We start from the raw sequence: 19,877 nt of genomic DNA, 5'->3' as shown, positions 1-19,877 counted from the left end.
CGTACTCTTCCGTACCACTCAACCACGTCGTCATCTTGAATGATGGGTGATCAATGCGAATGAGTTGAAGCAAAGCGAACTGCTTAGTGAAAACACTGGATGTTACGCTTATGGAGAATCATGATTATGATTCCATGAACCATGATTTGTGATCCTGATATTATGACCTATCCAATTTATAAAATTCATGATTTGTAAATCATGATTTGGGGATCAGATTTTTTCCCGTGTATAGCCTTAAAATTTACTCGTATCCATTTACAGACTGATGTTTATAAATTGTTCAACCATTTGATGCGAAAATGTCTCTATAATAAAAATAAGTGCGAATTTCTCACGTGCAGTTGGAATGTGCCATTATAAGTATTAAATGAAGTTTTCTACGGCAAGCATTGTTACTTGTCAACGAAGTCAATGAAATTTTCAACCTGAAAGTCAAACTCCTTTTTTAGATCGGAAACCCATCTCACTTTTTCAGGATTGGCTATTCGCAGCTTTATTACAATCTGGAGACCTCCAGTTTGATACACACAGTATTGCGTTTCCAAGTTCAAAAACTGGCTTATGAATATTCAGAAGGTCAAACTCTTTAAGGGCACCAATTTCCAACTTTTGAAAATCATTTCAAGGTTGAATTTTTATTCCTCTTATAATGAGTTGTTAAACATATATAAACTACAACGTTACTACAGTTGACTCTCCACATCTGGATATCGGAGGGACCATCGAGATAGGGAAAGATCGAGACATGGAACATATATTTAATGAAAATCACTCCATTACCAGGAAAACTAAAAACAATCAGATGTCATTTCGCCTTTGCAAATTGTTTCGAAACCCCAAAATCTGGTCTAGTAACCTTTAATAATGGACACATCGACATACGGAGAGAAAATCGGGAAAGAAAATCACATCGAGATAGGGAGATATCGAGATATGGAGAGTGAATGTATGCAGAATGAACGGACCAAAAAAATCTTCGACATAGGGAGAGTTATCGAGATATAGAACATCGATAGGTGGAGAGTCGACTATAAATCTGAATACTGATCATACCAGCGAACAGCACACATTGGATTTTAAAGTTCTTCAAGTACCTTCTTGTCTTTCAGGAACCCCGACAATTAACGTACAGTGCACCCCTCACGTCGTCTTCTGGTCTCACCACGTTTTCAAAGCACCTTCAGCTCTGGATCCTCCCTCACCCTCCTGAGAATCGCCACGTAGCTTGTCTTGTCACTTGCCTTAGTGACAAGTGCATCGCCCCTGAACCTCTCACGAGGTGAGCATCGCTTTTCTTTATTCTTCGGTTCCTTTTTTTCCTCTTCCTCTCCAGTGTTGATAGACTCACACTCAAATCTCAATCAATACGCTCTCCCGTGAGAGCAAACTCATTAGAGATCAGTTTTTCAAATCTCACGCTTGAGATTTTGATGCAAAATCACTCAATCAACTCGAACCGTAATAAATGATTCAGTCGCAAAATCCGTTAAAAATACGTGAAACCCGAATGTTGTTCTTCACGTTAGAAAGGATTACTATAATTTTACCAGACTAACAAGAAATTTTTGCCGTGTGTGAGTAAGCTGTGGAAATAAGAGACAATGAGTCAAAAAGGTGAGCCAACTCATTCATGATTTTTTGACTGCTGAGTTGCGTGATTGACAACTCACGCATGAAAAATGTCAAACGTGAGTTATGAGAAATTGAATTTTTCACAACACTGTTCCTCTCCTTACGTGCTGTATTCTTCTCTTTTTGACCTTTCACGGTGCGCCATTCACTCCCGTTCTGCTCGCTGACGCACTCATTGCCGCTTCTCTGCTTTTTGGGATCTTTCTGTTCTCCTGGTGTATCCCTCGTCCTTTTTCCGAGCGGGTGGTTGGATTGCTCCTAGGCGTCTCCTGTGCAACGGCTGTTGCATTCAAAGAAATTAATGCTTTTTCGGTTTCTTCCGCTTTATTCCGCAATTCCTTCTGTCCGCGTTCTGCGGCTATAACGGCAGACTTGATGCTCGTAACCAGCTGCTTGATTCTGAGGTGGACGTTGTTTTTCATCTTGACGAACTCATAGAGTTAATTAACCTTCCTCTTTACTTCCGACAGCTCCGACTTCTCATGCTGCCGGTCGTCTTGAGTGGTGCTACTCCTCGACTTTGGTGTGAACACTTGACTCAGGAAGCCTGCATCCCGCTGGTTTCCCGGTGGCTCACTCGGTGCGCTGCATCTGCTATTGCTGGCTGTTACCGTCTGTGGTATCACTGGCTATCTCTGCATCTTTCCGCTCCTTGCGAATACTATCGCGTCTTCATTTTCTCCACTAGATTTTCCATCCAAATCGATTATTTGCCCCCTTCGAGCCGCTATCTCTACTCGTTGTATATAGTCGCCTCTCGTGATCCCATGGTTGTCAATGCAAGCAGGGAGGCCATGCTAGGGTTGACACAATCCTTCATGGGGGTTGTGTACAGAGCCGGATCGGCGTAAGTAAGGAATATTGCATCGGGGCCTACTACTCACCAAGGTTGGTGACGAGTTTCGAACGTACACGAAGGCCTGCCAAAGATTTATCAGGACGGAGGCAGTTTCCTCATAGTCCTATTCGCCGTTTTAAGTTGGTGTAACCCTTCTTTACTCAGGGAACAGTAGAGTACGCTGCCAGCCCACGACTGTTAGTCGACGTATCCAATCCGTAATCCGTGTCCTGTCCGTTGTTCTGCGTTATGACCACTAAACCATAATCAGGATTTTACTGGCATCCATCCTGATGTGCTGGTTGGCACTTCAGAGGGCTAAGGTACTTTGAAAGCGGTACCAGGTCGCTTGTTCAGGGTTACTTGCAGATATGTGATTTTTTGTAGAGATTCACCAGAGCCCACTGATGAACCCTCGCCACATCCTAGGTAGATCATGCTTGAGCCCCTGGTCAGATGGACCAGACGCTCGGCCACCTCCCGAAGGAAGTACTAAATGTGGTATTCCATACGGCTGTATGTACGAGTTTTGCTTGGAAAGAGTAAGAATCCCAAGCGCCCACCTGGCATCTCCTCACTCTAGCTGATGTCAGAAGGACAACAGTGCCCAGGTTGCACTACCAGCTAAATACGCAACCCTTAGCTGGCGGTCTTTGTCATCGTTAGACCCGTGGAAGCGTGAGGTAGGGGCTTGTGAGGACCAGAGCTATGTTGGACGCTCCTTCCTGGTTGTCGACTCACCATTTTGCAACCCTCAAGCGTAAGGGATGGTATGAGTGTGATAGATTGAGAGTGGAAGATAGAAGCAAGTGAATGATACAACCAAAAAGTACGATGAAAGAGACGGGCCTGGGATTGAACCCATGACCTTTTGCATATGAAGCAGAAGCAGTTGCCATTAGACCATCAACCCCGTCTTCTTTTGCAAAGCACATTTCATTCGGCAAACACAACTCTTTCTATTGTATTGTATATGCAATGCCTACAATAGAGCGCATACATTACTAGGTATTGACTTATGTGTTGATCGTCATCGAAGACTTCAAAAAACACTGAATCTCTTACTATTTATTCATTCACTTATTATTTAAATAAGACGCTGTCAAAAGGCCTTATGCGTACAAAAGTGGAGGTGATATATGTGCATAAATTATATGATGAAAATTGACATACAATGCGAGTGTACAGATTTCATAACAAATTTATCTGTAACCTTATACGACTTAGTTTATGATAACAAAGTTGATTTGACAGCATGCTACGGATTGATTCGACTTCATTTGTACGTTTGTACGGAACGAAACAAAATGCACTGATGAACTCAGAAAAAAGCGTTCTGTGTGAGGAAATTTATCAATCAAACGATTTCATTCATGTTGAGCGGGTGTGATATAATTCGCACAAGTAAACGACTTTTAACGTAAGTCATTACATATGCGACTTCTGGTTTTCTGGAAAACTATTGAAAGACTACAAACTGCTCGCCAGAGACATGCTGGACGAGATTGGTATGTCCGTGGCTATTAATAGGTCGCAACGTTCTCAAACGACCGGCTTTCCAGAACATCCGAAAAAATGGCCAATTCGTGAAAATTATCCTACGCCATCGTCTTTTTTTATCTTTATTAGAGAGATTTACACCATCGTCTTTTTATTTCTATTCCAAACAGATATTATATTTTTTTGGATTTCATAAATTTTGGTTTTTAAATACTGGGCATGGCGTACCATTGGTACTTCGCGTACCTGAAGACATAAAGCAGCCCCTTTTGTGTGGTCCTTAGCCTCCTGCTCATCATCTCTTATCCATACTTCCTCGTGGCACTGGGGGGGGTGGGGTACAACCAACCCTGGTGGGATCTCTGGTCGTATGCTGACAGAGAAGGGGGATGCGTTTGCTGGAAATTAAGGAGAGCTGTAAAACATAATCCTCGAAAGTGCCGCTGTAGCCGTTGATGACCTTTTACAGATATATTCAACGTGGTTAGCGAAGCTGAGCTTGTCATCGATCATTACCCCAAGATGCCTAAGGGATCGTTTGGACTCTATGGTGCATTCAGCTACCTATGGAGATAGAGTGTGCTGCCGAGTGAGTGTGAGTTTTTACTATGGGACGGAAGGTTGGATTTACATTCCAGTACCAACGTGTTCCCAATTTCTCCATAGTAATTTCCATATAAACCTACATCGTCTTTGGGCCACCTTTAAATTACAACATAGTAAGCTGAAAATTTCACAGAATACTATTTTTATGACAAAGATAGTAAGGATTTTCAAACTTTTCTATATTTTGAACCGCCCTACACGTATTTTCGGGAACAGGCCTTATTTGATAAATACTGGATAACGCTGGAATGTGCATAATGCGACCGAAACAACCAGATGTCGCCAATGAATCCGCGCAACATCTAAAGGCAGCATTGTCGGATGCAGGCGAGTTATCGAACTTAACGCATCCCGCAGAGGCTTTGTATAACGAGCTGAAATATGCAGACATCAGGCAGGCCCTTTGCTAGTTCATTTCGGGACCATCTAGGACTTCACTTCTTTTCCAAAGGAATTCGGCACTATAATTTTAAAGTCATAAGTGACTATTTCGAGGATGGGATTCGTTCCCTGATCCTTTGAATGAGCGGGTTTTGTTTTAACCGTTACACCAGGTGTAAGTACCTGGTGTCCGCAAATTATCCGAACAGCAAAATCTAAGCATCTTTCTAATATGACCTCGCATTGAAAACAATGAAAAATAAATGTCCATGTACCTTTTATAATATATCTATATGTTAACACAAAATACAACTTTAAAAAATTTCGAAATAATTGCTTGTTACTGAGAAAGGCAAATTTAAATTTCTTGGAAACGTTTTTCCTGAGGGCCGCTAGTCATACTGGAGATGTGTTATCCCTAAAACCTAAAAGAGATGAATCCAAATGTCCTATTATTATTTGAAGTAATCTACAGGTAAGTGGCTTCAAGTTAGACTGGAAATAGAAAATTTTACGGTGCAAATCTAGTGAGTTGTATGGACATTTCTCTTCCGTCATAAAGCTTGGAAAACAGCTCCCCTTAAGACACCTCAATACATTTGGGTTGGTTGTGCAATTATTTGAAATCGGAAATGTGTCAAACTTACTTCTTAAGAATATAATAAGCCAATGTTTAAAACCATGCAAGAATATTGAATTTATTATGCTTGATTGTATAGAGCCATGTCTTCAAAGTTTGTACGGATAATTTGCGGAAACCCTGTACACCCGATTCTGTTTTTGCACGGTTTTTTTTTAACGGCCGTGCACAAAAAGTTTCCATACATTTTTTTCCGCCAAAACCTTATTTTTGCATGAAACGTCGAGAAACTTTTTACTTTTTTTGCGCGGTTTTTGAAATTTTGTACTTAAAACTTTTTTTGCACGGTACGCATCCCCCGTGCAAAAACAGAATCGGGTGTATTAGGAACGCTGGTTGCAAAAAAAAAACACAATATATTAAATGACTCGCGTTTATTGGACAAATGCCACTAGTGGGCTTTAGCCAGATGCTCTTGTACAGATCGAATTATTCATGGACGGTCTCTTACTATACTTTTGAATACAAATCGTGAGAATACGTACACTATTCCCACCGGTGCTCAAACGTATTCTTTACAGGTGCTGCAACCCTGAGCGTATTCATGATCACCAATGATTCGGGTGTAGATCGCAAGGTCGTCTAAATTCCTGATGATACTGATGGATCCACTTATTAGCAACTACAATTGAAATAAATTGTTGAAAAAATATGAATTACCAAAAATACTATTGGATGCAAAACATACCCCACTTGGATCCTAGCAATACCGGGCAAGCACCATGAAGTGTTCGTTCGTCACCGGTTCCGTCCGGAAGCAGATTGTACCAAAAGATAGCCGAACCTTTCTTGGGAAATACACCGACTCCGATTTGTGGGAAAACTGTTGCACCACCTTGTTCCACGTCGCTCAACTAAAACGATATCGGTTTTATGAGTTCGAATCTGTTCATTCCATGTGTAAACCAAAATCTTACGTAGTACATCAAAGTAGCGATGCGGTTGCCCAGTCCCATGTCCTTGTAGGGTTCCTCTGTACCGTTAGTTCTTACCCAATCGAAGTGCGGTAGATAGAATCCCCCAATGCCGTAATTGTTCACCTGAAGGCTCTCATAACTCTTCCTATCGAGACCTGTCATATCTTCAGTTCTTAAAGATAACACTTTGACCAATTCAAAATCGTAATCTGCTAGCCACGCGTTTTGACTAGTTCTTTCGTTGGATACTTCTTTGGAGAAACTCTCTCCCACCATTGATCGCTTTAGCATTGGTTTGCTTACTTGGATTATCTGATCTATTTCCTTATCCGATATAGCGTTGTGGTAAATCACAATCAAGGGATCTAAGCTGGCTTCCTCCAACTTGAAAGGAGCAATCTTAAGAAATGAGGAGTTTTTCGACTCATATCGGCATCGAAGGTTTGCTACTTGTGCTGGAGTTCTCTGGTATTCGCCACGACACAAAGGTTCGTACAATCCTCGATGAGGCTTCGAAGGCTTTTGCTTCGGTCCATTCTGTTCTATGTGACTCAACCATTGTTCTACCACTTCTTTCTTCTTCAGAGTCGCTTCATGTTTTGGATCGATTTTCAGCATTTGATTGATGTATTTGAGCGATTCTTGGTATTGGCCGTCCTCAGCCATGCTGTACGTTAAAAAATCCAAGATTTCAAATTTGCTAATCGCCTTTTCAGGTTCCACTGACCATCGTCGTAATGCTTCCCTCAGCCATGCAATCGCGAGCTCATGCTGTTTAGTCTGAGTCATAATAACTCCTATAGTGTAACACTCATCAGACGCCAACTCTCGGGTTTTCACTTGTCCTAGTATTTCTCCTCGAGCTAAATCCTCCGCTTTCAAGTTGTACAATTCTTGCAAATGGCCCATAGACTCAACGACACCTTTGTAATCATTATTAGATGGCTGCTTTATTGAGTCATCAAACAGATGCACTTCCAGTCCCATTTGCATGAGATTGTCGATTTTTTTATAATCATCAATCAGACGTTTCATTAACAAAAACGCATTAATTGGATTTGAAAGAAAAGAAATCGGATCTTTCGATGCATCTTTGATCTCATTTTTCATTTGCTCTTTCTGCCGCTTGAGGAATTTAGTTTTCTCCTCAGATAGCCGAATGTATTTATCCAGTCGTGTCAGAATGGTCCGCTCACTTTCGAGAAGGTCCTCCAAATTGGCCACCGAGGTGAAGAATTCACTTGGATTGTGCGATTGCACAGAAATCAGTAAGAAATTCCCCAGCAATAGGAGGAAAACACTTTTCACAGCCATTGTTGAACACTTTTGGCAAACCACTGAGCAAAAGTGCAGTCACCGGAAAGTTCCAAACGCTTCACATTCGTTATCAGAAAAATTTGGCATCGATGATAATGCTATAACAACGTGTGCATATCACTTTCGAAATTGATAAAATGTTACAAACTTTCGATACCGGGTCCGGGTACATTCTAATCGCGAAAGACAAGCCTTTTCAATACACACTTCTGCTTGAACAGTCCGAAATTAAACCTACAACTCAGCCGGACAGTTGAAACATCAATTAGTTCATCATCAATATCGAGACGGTGCGATAAGGTTTCGGCCGTTGATTAGAGAACCTGCATGCTTTCGGCTGTGATAAGACGATCGAACTGGTGTTTTTGTTTTGGAAGCTACAACATTCGTTACTTACCTACTATCCGAAATCTGATAGCAACGTCATTGAATGGGTTCCGGTTTGATGTGCCCTCTGTTGCGCACACAACGTAGGATTCGGTTCTTATTAAGTAATACCAGTTTTATAGACCAGCACCCGCCGATTGTGCATAGAAGGCGTGATGATAGCGAAGAATTGTCGAAATTGTATTGAACCTAGGAGTAGTCGCTCCTTGTTCTCATAGGATTTATGCACATTTAAAAGCTGTGTATGCATACCCTACAATTTAAAATTGTTTGCTCATGGTCTTTGCTTGTGGTGTTTCAACTTCCCTTCACAAAGCTTTTATACAGATAGTTAGTTCCAGCATAACTTGTACAGCTTTCAAAGATACAGTAGATTATCAGTTTGTTTTTTTTTTCTGTTCATTAGTGGTCGCAAATCCGCACTTTGCAATGCATAAAATTTCCATTTTTTTTCAAGCTTTCCGAACTTTATTCCCGCTCATAAACGTTCTAAATGAATGCAACAGTGTAAGAATTATGTTAATTCGTTGATCCGTTCTCAAGACAAATTGTGATATTGGTCAATTTTTATTTATACAAATACCAACCAAGATAAATGCATTTTTCGGGAGACTTGAATACTTGAAAAAAACAACAAGGAAAAATAAAAGTCGTACTTTTTTATGAGATTTGCTAACTGAACAGCTCTGTCTACTTGTATTACTTCATACATCCCCAGTCTGACTATTGCTGGTTCAGACGAGTGAACATTTTTGCAACCCTTTTCAAATGTTCAGCCGATATATTCCATCTTGTCCACAAAGCAAGCAAATAGACTGGATTTGCTGAAAGTAGTTCCTTGATTATTAAACTTAGCTCTACGCATGACTCCTTTTGATGCAATATTGATCGAAGGTAAAAAAGCCCATTTTTTATAAATCTTGGGTATTTCTTCACGTGATATGTCACATATTTACCTTGGAACACATAGCAAATTAAGCGGCATCGTATAGAGACAGGATATAGCTTTCATTTGAAGTGAAAAACATTTGGCGGTAATTTCGAATTTGGCCGCCATTTTCAATTTTGTTAGTAAAATCAATTTTTCACCATAAGCGCACCGCTTGTTTTGAATTCTGAAATCACCATCAGAAAGCTGAGGAAAAATTGCGTAAGATAGGCTACAAAAACTAGGTGAGCAATGGTATTTACCCTATGAAATGAACGATTTTCTAAATCATGTTCTACGATTTTGACGTATTTGGTGAGTGCAATCAATGCAAACATTATTTTTGTACAAAAAGTGATACAATCCCCGAGCAAAGTTGGGCAACAAAATGATAACAAGTTGTGTCATCCGATAACAAGCATTTGATAACATAGTTTGTTATCAATTTGGTTGAATAAGCAGGCAACATAACAAACGTGATAACAAAAGTTTATACTTAAGATATCATATGAATATCTCATTGTGTTATCATTTGAAACACATTGATAACAAGTTTTGTTATCCAGTCAATTTCCCTCATTGATAACCCATTATGTTATCAATAAGTTATAAAGATCGAATTATGATCACAAACATTTGACGTCATTCACCCGTCGGAGGCATCCTCGATCTGTATAGATAACAAAAAATAACAAAATTAAATCATGCTGTACATCTTGTTATCACTATGTTATGCGGTTGTTATTCGACTTTGCTCGGGATCTGGAGGCCATCTTGGATTTTGGCGTCATCTTGATTTTAGGTGGTAGAATGAATTTTTCACCTTGATAGCACCCAACATGTCGAATTTAGAGGCTACCAAGAAAAACAAGGTTACTTATACTCTTCTTCTCATTACTCTTCATTTTCCTGACGTTACGTCCTTACCGGAACCGACCCTGATACTCAGCTTTATTAGCTATAAATACAGGTTATTAAATAGGAATTTTCTTTTGTAATGCAATTTTTGATAACAGAATAATTCTTCGATACATCTTTGAATTATGGAATAATGAATAAATAAATTAATAGTAGTCATTGATTAACATAAACAAACTTTTTTTTTATCATATGCATTGTTATTCATTGAATTGAGTTTATAGATTGCGCGTTGGGACATTAGTAAGTCTTGTGATAGTATCTGTATTTTGAACGGAAAACATTGCCAAAAGTGCATTAATTTAGAATGGAAATCTTGTTTTTGAGCAAAAAAAAATCCTTAATTTTCTGAGCCATAAAGTATCGTGTTTACTACCGCCCAACATACATGTGAAAAATAGAGAAATTGAAAGATGAGAAGCAGGCTTTGTTCTAATGTGGACGTGATTCTGAAACGCAGGTGTATCATTTTAAGGTTGGAAAATCTGGCGGCTATCTTGGATTTTGACGCCATCTTGGTTTTTAGCAGTTGAATATGTTTTTTACTATCTAAGCGTTCATCGTGTTGAATTATGAGGCCCTCGTTAAAAAATAATCAGATTCTTTCATTCCTATCTTATCTCAGCTGTTCAACTGATTGTTCATTTTTATCGGTTTCGGGTCATTTGGCCGAATGCCGTTTGGCCGAAATTGAAAATATAAGTGAACTACAGTTAGCACGGATTTATAATAAATTTCAAAGAACTTATTCAGCTTAGGGGCTGTCCATTAATTACATAAGACAATTTTCGGGATTTTTCAACCCCCCCTCCCTCTATGGTCATGATTTTTTGTATTAGAAATAAAAATAAATTGTATGGCGCGTATTAAATCTCATACCCCCTCCTCCCCATAATCCCTTACGTTATTAATGGACCTCCTCTTATTCATAAATAAGAATAAATTATCATTGATGTACATAAGCTTTTTAGTGTTAGTTCAAGAAACAGTCAGTGCTGAAAGAAGAATATCCTAAATGTAAGCAGTTGTTCACTTTTAAGCTAACGGTAATGCCATCAGCAGATGTTTTGGCATTGCGTTCGTGGTTAGCTTTTGATAGTTAACGGTTCAAGACTTATTCGTCCTTCTGCTGGATTGGGTTGCTTTGATCCCTCGAGTCGTTTTAGATAATATATGTCATAGTTCTGACATCAACAAGTCTTGGCTTCTTCTTTTCACAACGGAGAAACAGTGTGCTTCTTCGACGTAAGTGTTCACCGAGTCATTTATTGCTATACGCAAGTAACGGCGCAGTGTTCAATTCACATGTTGTAATCTTATTCTTGGAGGAGAATGACTTCTGAAAACACTAAGCGGCGCACTTTGCTTCATCACATTCGTATCGATCACTCTTAATTCAGGATGACGAAGCGGTTGAGTGGTAGAGTACGTGGCTCACAATCGGAAGGTTCTTGGCTCGAATCTCAATGCATGCTATTTTTAACTTTTTTTTTATTTTGTCGATCATAAACGGATGCGTGACTCAGCATTTTTGGCATTTGAATCATGATTCCGAGCAATCAGCTACAAAACCCTAACGCGAGTGTTGCGTTACGGCAATCTGACTCATGATATCATGAGTCCAAATCATGGTGTATTTTCATAAGACGAAAACAAGCTGTAATCATGATATCATGAGTCTCTTGTTTTTGGATTCTGATTTCTACCCGTGTATCATTCTCTTGGAGCTCTTATATAGTGACAAACATGACGTCTCGTCATATCATAAAAATCAACAAATCAATAAGCTTATCAGTTATTGGGTCACACTTATGAATCCGTCTTTTTTTAAATGTTTTGGATTTTTTTTTTCAAGGCACTCCGTGCTCGTGGCCACTACTGTACCGGAATCAGTTAATCTGTATTTTCTTTACCGATACAGATCTATTTTTAACTAATCTATATTTACATCTACTTTCACTCTCTTCCACTCTTTCGCTCTTACACTGAGTAGGTAGCAGAGTGCTCAGTTGTTAGTCCAATCGATTTACATAAGCCATAGTCAAGGCTGGTAGCGAGTCACTTTTTAGTGACTTGGTCACTTTTTTGAGCTCAGTCACTTTAAAGTCTCTTTTTTGAAGCCATTTCAACTAAAGTCACTTTTTTCGTCAAAAAGTCACTTTTTTCAACTATTTTGAGTTAAATTTTCTGGAGAAAATAATGAATCGGCCTTTTTTAATTAAGGCTATGTTTTAAGTTAGGTCAGAACAACTTCATGTCATTATCAAAATATTGGTTCATTGTTTTCATGTGAAAAAAGCATGGAAAAAAAGGTTAATATCTCTCATGCCGAGGACCTGGGATCGAATCCTACCCCCGAGATAGTCACTAAAAATTTCATGGTCCCGAGATGAACTAGCCCAGGGCTAAAAATCTCGTTAATAAAGATAGAAAAAAGGGGTTAATCTTTAATAGAGTTTCAGATAATTTGTAATAGTATCTAAGCTATTATTGGTATGGTGTAACTTCATTGTTATTAAACTAAAGGTTCAAATGTTTAGTATTCCCCGAATAGGGTGCAGAGCTACTTGGGCACTTTCATGATTCACTGTGCCATGGGGGGGGGGTGGTTTCTCTGTCGAATTGTCTGAGACTTGGCAATAAGAAGCACGTCAATACGACGCATAATGTTGCCACATATAAGCTCAGTAGCATTCAAAAAATTCCACTGCCTAAAGGCCGATTTTTTCACCCCCGCTTAGGCTTTAAACCTAGTTTAATCATATGGGTAAACAGGGTTTACGGCTTAAGCGAAGGTGAAAAAATTGCCAAGAAAAGAATACAACTCCCTATCTCGTGAAATATCATTTAAAAGAAATGTTCTTACCTTGTGGTGGATAATTAGATGTTTATCCTGTCCATAAACGCATAATTGTCTCATGTGAATAGGAAATCAAGTAAACATGGGACTGACATACATTTATGGGCAGTATCTTCCATTGTCGAACATTACGTTTGAGAATATGCATCCTAATTATTCTCTTTGTCTTCGAAATTCGTTTAATTAACCAAACCATCATGGTATAAAGCACATTAGCTACTTAAAATGTTACAAAATCTATAATATGTATAGGTATTTAATTGTTTAATATTCTTTTTGAGAATAAAAACTTATCATACTTCTTAGGACAGACTTTATTTGCAAGTCAAAAAATTGCCGGATACCCTAAGGTTTTTTTCACGCCGGTCGTCCGCGTAAAAAAAACCGCGTTATTTCAAAAAACGACGTTAAAAAGACCTCGTGTTTTTCGACGATTCATTTACCGCGAATTTATCGTTTTCATCGAATCATTCATGAAATCATGCATGCTTTCTTCAAAGAAATGTTAGTTGTTAGATCTTCTTTTTGGCTTTTTTGATTCACTTCGGCAGGAGGTTTTTGAAACCCACAGAGTTATATTCGACCAACTATAACCCCCAATGTCAAGTGAAATATGAAAGTGTTCAAGTAATTTTGATTGCAATATTAGAAGCTTAGTGCTATTAACTACTTTGACAGCATAACTCAAAAGAATAGCCTACTAAGCCTATCGTCTTTATGCTAAATGTACATTCGGCCAAAAGTACCTCCCATTAAACTTACTGATGGAAAATTTCAATGTCACTCAGGCTTATATCAACCATTTGTTCTTCCTTAGGCGGTGTTTGAAGGACGCGGTTTAAGAAGTATTTCAATCATGTTAGATCTTCTATCATCATTTTTCATTTGAAATATTGATTAATGCCCAAGTATAACATTTTCGGTGATTTTGATCTAGTTACATAAAATATTGACCTTATTAGGTAGAAGTGTTAGAGCCATCCAAACTCTAAGTAAATGTGAAATGACAAAAAAAAATACAAATGTTCCAAATATTATTCAAATTTACAAAATAAAATACTTTGGTGATATAAAAGACACAACATTTTTGAAAGATGGAAAAATCTATATAAATAAAAATGGAGTGATGTTTGTATGTCACGAAATAACTTGGGAACGGATCAACGGATTCATGTAAGTTTTTCATTGTAGCACTCGACATGGGAAGCGACGTGTTCGTGCAAGGAAAAAGTTTGGGAAAATCTTCGGAATAATCGGGAAAACGGGAGAAGACTCAGGTGTCATTTTGTATGGGGGATTACATGACGTTTTGCAACAGCCTCTTGATGACAAGACGAAGTATGCCGGGACCACTAGTATTTAATAAATGTTATCTTTTCTGCTTGAAAAAATTGTAGGCAATAGGGAGCCGGATCCTATTCTTGGCAATTTTGATTCACTTCGGCAGTAGGTTTTTGAAAGTTACAGATCTCATATTTGGCCACAATATGCGTCGTACTAAAACGCTTTTTATTGCAAAGTTTCAGACAATTCGGCTGAGATAAACCCCCATGCCAAAACGAATCATGAAAGTGCCCAAGTAGCTCTGCACCCTATCTTGAAATTTTGGAGGTACAATCAAATTTTACAAATATGGTACTCAACTAGACTTACTACCTGCAGAAGATCATATTGAATAATCCCTATAATATTGGATATTGAAAACAGTATATTAAAATTGAAATAAAACTGATTAAGGTTTGATTGTCAAATCACTTCTAGTAACCTTTTCGAGAACCGAAAGTCACTTTTTAGTCACTTTTTTGAGAACTGAAAGTCACTTTTTAGTCACTTATTTCTCAAATGTGGTCACTAAAATAACTTTTTTCGGTACCACTTTTTGCTACCAGCCTTGGCCATAGTACATTGCTCTTGGGGTGGTTCGTTTTGCCGTGTTCCTGAATCGTTTGAGGCTAGCCGCCTGCGACGTGGGTCAGTTTGTCTAAGTCACCATCTTATACTGACGGAGGATGGATGTGCTCCCCAAAGCACGGCCCTCCGTGCGGCGTCTTCTGGTGGCTGGACGGGTTTTTTTTGTGGAGTAGCTGGGAATTGAACCCATGACCTTCCGCTTATGAAGCGAAAGCGTTACCTCAAGGATACCGACTCCCTATTTATGAATCCTTCACATCAGCGTTGCAGCAAATTGATTTTTTCGTCATGATTCGGCCAAATGGCGTTCGGCCAAACGGCATTCGGCCGAATGGCCGGACACCATTTTTATCAATGGTTTTAGACCAAATAAATGAAAGAAATAATGCTTTTTTTTTTCAACTCGAAGATATGCAGAAGAATTATTCAGGTAGCAAATAAGCGTTAAAAAATCCTATTTGATCATTTGTTTTTGAAGCTAGTAAATCTGAGGGGCTGGCTCTGTTCCAGTAAGGACGTAACGTAAGGAAACAGCAGAACAAGAAGAAGAGTCATTGTAACGGTAACAGTAAAATTTAACATGTTGAGTGCTAAAAAGGTGAAAACTCATTCTACTACTCAAAACCAAGATGGCGTCAAAATCCAAGATTTTTTCACTCAAAACAATACTCCTATTCTTCATCTGACTCCAATAATACACCAACGATTGAAAACATGTTTCTTTGTTGTACAAAAAATGACGTTTGCATTGATTGCACTCGCCATATACGTCAAAATCGTTGAACATGATTTAGAAAATCGTTCATTTCATAGGGTGAATAGTATTCACTGAATACCTTTGCTCACTTAGTATTTGTAGCCTATCTAACGCAATTTTTCCTCAGCTTCCTGATGGTGATCTTAGAATTCAAAACAAGCAAATGGTGAAAATGAAACAAGCTAATGGTAGCCAAATTCCAAATGGCCGCCAAAAATGTTTTCAACTTCAAATGGAAGCAATATCCTTTCTCTATACGATGCCACTAAGTTTGCTATGTGTTCCAAGCGAAATATGAGACATATCACGAAAAGAAACACCTAAGATTTAAAAAAATGGACTTTTTCGCAAACTGTTTAGCTAGCTGGCGCACGAAAGGACCACCCTTAAGTTTTATCGAAAACTAGCGATCAATGAAATAAAGTTGGAATTCTAACGATGGGTGCCAATGGCGGCCTGGTTTCAGCGAGAATTGCTCCTTTTTAATGAGGATATCGCACCAACGACGACCCACTAAAACCAGCCCATGCACTGTACATACTTACGGTATTTCTTCGGGGTGGGGCCAGTGCATATAGCACTTAACACATGTAGCAGAAGAAGCCTAGGCAAACTGCTTCTCCTATCCGACTTAAACAATGTTGGCCCTCTGTAGCCAACACTTGGTTAGCGGGCCATAGATGCTGCAATTCTAGCATGATGAGAGTGACAACCGTACACAGTTCGAACGAAACGTGTAAATTTCTGAGACATATAATGCACATAATTGGAGCGTGGAGTATCATGGATATTTACATGATATGTCATGTAAAGTTCAATTATATGTCATGTAATCCAGCAGGATCCTCTGTGATTACATGACATATAACACATTTTTACATGACTTAAGATTTAAATTTACATGACGACATGTTTACATCGCATAAATGAAGTTTACATTACATGTAATCTTCATTATTTTTTACTGTGTAGTTACTGCATTCCAGCACTCGGTATCCGCACACATTCTCTCTATTATATTGGCAAAGGACGTGTCCCCTCCGCATGTAGCGAGCATGCGATCTCTCACAACAATGAAACGGGGGCAATCGACAACAAAATGCTCCGCTGTTTCCTCCAAGCCTACACAATTGGGGTACGCAGGAGATTCTGAGTGCCCGAACCTATACAGATACTGCCTATAGCAATCATGTCAGGTGGAAGTTCACTTCCCCATGGTTTCTTTTAAACCAATCCCATTTGGTATTACCCGATGGCTCTATGTTCCTTTAGTGGAGTTATCCCATTCCCAAGGATGAAAATCTAGTGATCATGACAGCTCTGCTCTAGGACCTCTTTGGTTGAAGCATTAAACATCTTCCTTGATGATGAGCCCGATGGGCGTCATCCCGGCTATGATGCGCATGGTCTCTTAAGAAACTACCAAGATAAGCGCCCGTTGCTCGAACTTGCGGTTGTTGACCACCACCACCTCAGTTTTGTGACGGGCCAGTCCTAGTTTCCTAGACTTCATCCATATTGGTAAATGGGAGTGAGCCAAATAACGAACTACTTTGCTTGACGGTTGAAACGAAAAAGAAAGAGTTTTTCACGATGCAGTAAAATTCAGCATAGCCTACTATAGCGGTGGATACAATTCAAATTGCGTTAGGGGATTGCTTGACATGTCATACTCTAACACTCCTCCTCGACCTTAGTCGGCAATAACTCTAATGTTCTGCTAACATTTTTTTGTACAATGTTGCAATAGCTTTGTCAAGATATCTGAAAGCATTGGTTCTGATGGACAATATTTTAACAAAATGTGTTTTCTTTCATACAGGTAGATCACAGAGATCCGTTGAAAATAATTACAAATAAAGGTCCCTAACATAGAAATATTTAGTTTCGATGTGCTTTGAGCGTTTCTCAATTCGATCACTGCTAACTTATTTAATACAACTCTTATTGTCTTCGAATGTTGGGATTATCTCCGAAACGTCCTCACAGAAATCAGCCAACAGCTTCTTCACCCACGTAAGCTCTTGGAAAGCCTCTGCAAATGCACAAACTCCGCTTCCGTGGAAGATAATGCTACGCAGATTTGCTTTCTGGTCGCTCAGCTGATAACACCACCTCCTTAACAAATCAGGAAATCGGTATTTGACTTCCGGTCACGATGATTGCCGGCCCAGTCAGCATCTGCAAACAGCTCTAATCCCGAGTTCGACGATCCAAGGTGCAATTTGTAGTCACTTGTAGCCTTCATATATTTGAGCACCCTTTTGGCCTCTTGTCGATCCAGTTGCGTGGGGCAGTTCGACTTCTGAGCCAGAATCGATATGCTGACAGCTATGTCCGGACGTGAATGAACCGACACGTACAGCAGACCTCCTATCAGGCTGAGTTACTGAACGTTACTCGGCAGACGACCCTCCTCTTCCTTCTGCTGTAGGTAGGCTGGATCTAAAGGGATTTTGGACGGTTTGGCATCTTTCAGACCATGTCTCTCTGCCAGCTTCAAGATGTAATATTGTTGATTCAACTTGAACCCGCTGGAATGCCGCACGATTTCAATTCCGAGAAAATGCTTCAAGCCCCTCAGGTTGGCAACTTCGATTTTTTTCCGCAGTTTACGGAAAATTGCGGTGAATTCCGCTTCACTGTATGTGACGATTAGCATACCGTCGACGTAGAGAAGAATGAACGAAATCGATTTGCCTTTTCGCCGAACCTATAGGCATGAATCTGCAGTCAAAGGCTTGCTCCCATTCCTCGCAACACTTCGTCGATTCGCTGGTTCACATACACGTATATGTTCCTCCTGAGCAGGCAGACCGTGTTAGGGTTTCCGGTGGAGTATCCTTCCGGCTGCTTCATGTAGATTGGCTCTTCAAGCTTTCCATGAAGGTACGCGGTCTTCACATCCACATGTTTCATGAACATCCGACGACGGCTGGCAATGGTCAGGAGAGAACGCAGTGTTACTTGTTTGGCAACAGGAGCGAAAGCCTCATCGAAGTCGACGCCAAACTTCTTCGAAAACCTTTGTGCCACCAACCTGGCCTTGTGGCGGATAACGTTTCCCTTCGAGTCTTCCTTCGTCTTAAATAACCACTTGCATCCAGAGGAGAAAAAAATAACTTGCAATAACTTATGCATACCATATTTTGGTATCATACCATAATTAGGTATTGTTCAGTTGTCAATACCTCATTTTGTTATTATATTGGTTTCTGAAAAAAGAAATGTTTAAAACAATTAACAATACTTCATTTTGGTATTCGATAGGTATTGAGGACTGCTGGAGGTATTGAACTATTATTGAAAAAAAATCACTTTTATATAAAAATCCATCACGTATTATTTAGGTATTACAATACCTGATCTAAGTATCAGCTTGGTATTTGTAGAATATGCAGAAAATATTATTTGAGGTATTTTACCTCTTTCATACCTCATTAAGGTTGTAAGTATTGGAAATTTTCTGGTATGGAATACCTCAATTTGGTATTCAGTGGTTATTTTCTTCTGCTCGGGATCCAATGAGAAAACCATTCATCGATAGTTCCACCAGTTCCCAGGTACCATTTTCAATTTGACCATTTAGAGCAGTGATTCCCAAACTTTTTTTACTTTCGCCCCCTTGAGGCCAATCTATTTTTGGAATCGCCCCCCCTGATATGTTTTTGAAATATTTGCATAAGTGTATCGAAGCTTGGTTAAGTAATCAAAACTACTAGTGTAAAGATGTCAATTATATGTGGTTTCTAAGCATTTTATATTCCAAAAAATCACCTTGACTCGTTCTTATATCCACGACAAAGTCAGACGACAATCATATTCATTGATTTTCAACAAATCTATTGAACATATTTTCTTGAATTTCAGTGATGAGAATTATTATAATGATGTATTTGTCAACAATTTATAACAGCAAATATAACTAGCCTTTGGGCATTGTGTATATGCTTACTGGCCCAAATTTCACGGCTTTTAAAAGGTATGGCTCACTTTCTGTATTTCGAAACTTATTAATTTTACTAGTTGAAAGTTATTTTCTCTTGTGTTATTGGCTAAAATAAATTTAAATTCTGAGTAATAAATGTTCTACAATTTTGAAATGCAAAATTTATAAAAAAAAACATTTTATTTATCTTGTTTACTGCAATTTAACGTGAATTGGTTTTTTAATTAAAAAAAAACTCGCTCTGCAGGATTCTATACGATATTTCTTCAAATCTATTTTTTGTTGCCTGATTAACGTTTTCGATTATGACTGGCTATAACATTGGCTTTTGAT

General features: G+C 39.1%; 2 protein-coding genes across 2 annotated transcripts in view; one reads left to right on the top strand and one right to left on the bottom strand.

The window, feature by feature from the left end:
- LOC5568679 (J domain-containing protein) overlaps positions 1-19,877 on the top strand; it is a 144,589-nt gene that overhangs the window by 107,696 nt on the left and 17,016 nt on the right. The gene's annotated exons all lie outside the window — the stretch shown is intronic.
- Positions 5,958-8,067, bottom strand: LOC23687944 (prolyl 4-hydroxylase subunit alpha-1). Its single transcript, XM_011494995.2, has 3 exons — positions 6,518-8,067; positions 6,289-6,454; positions 5,958-6,222 (listed from the first exon to the last, which is right to left on the bottom strand). The coding sequence occupies exons 1-3, from the start codon at positions 7,829-7,831 to the stop codon at positions 6,149-6,151; spliced, it is 1,554 nt and encodes a 517-aa protein (XP_011493297.2). The 5' UTR covers positions 7,832-8,067; the 3' UTR covers positions 5,958-6,148.

The sequence above is a fragment of the Aedes aegypti genome, chromosome 1 (assembly GCF_002204515.2).
Source record: "Aedes aegypti strain LVP_AGWG chromosome 1, AaegL5.0 Primary Assembly, whole genome shotgun sequence".
NCBI lineage: Eukaryota > Metazoa > Arthropoda > Insecta > Diptera > Culicidae > Aedes > Aedes aegypti.
This window is presented reverse-complemented; position numbering and strand designations above follow the sequence as displayed.

What these genes read in the sequence shown, in the direction of transcription:
- LOC23687944 (XM_011494995.2), bottom strand. Translation starts at nt 7,831, where the DNA reads ATGGCTGTGAAAAGTGTTTTCCTCCTATTGCTGGGGAATTTCTTACTG. An exon ending in TCGCTACTTTGATGTACTAC is followed by an intron (nt 6,455 to 6,517) that starts GTAAGATTTTGG and finishes ATATCGTTTTAG; the next exon opens with TTGAGCGACGTGGAACAAGG. An exon ending in ATTGCTAGGATCCAAGTGGG is followed by an intron (nt 6,223 to 6,288) that starts GTATGTTTTGCA and finishes TTTCAATTGTAG; the next exon opens with TTGCTAATAAGTGGATCCAT.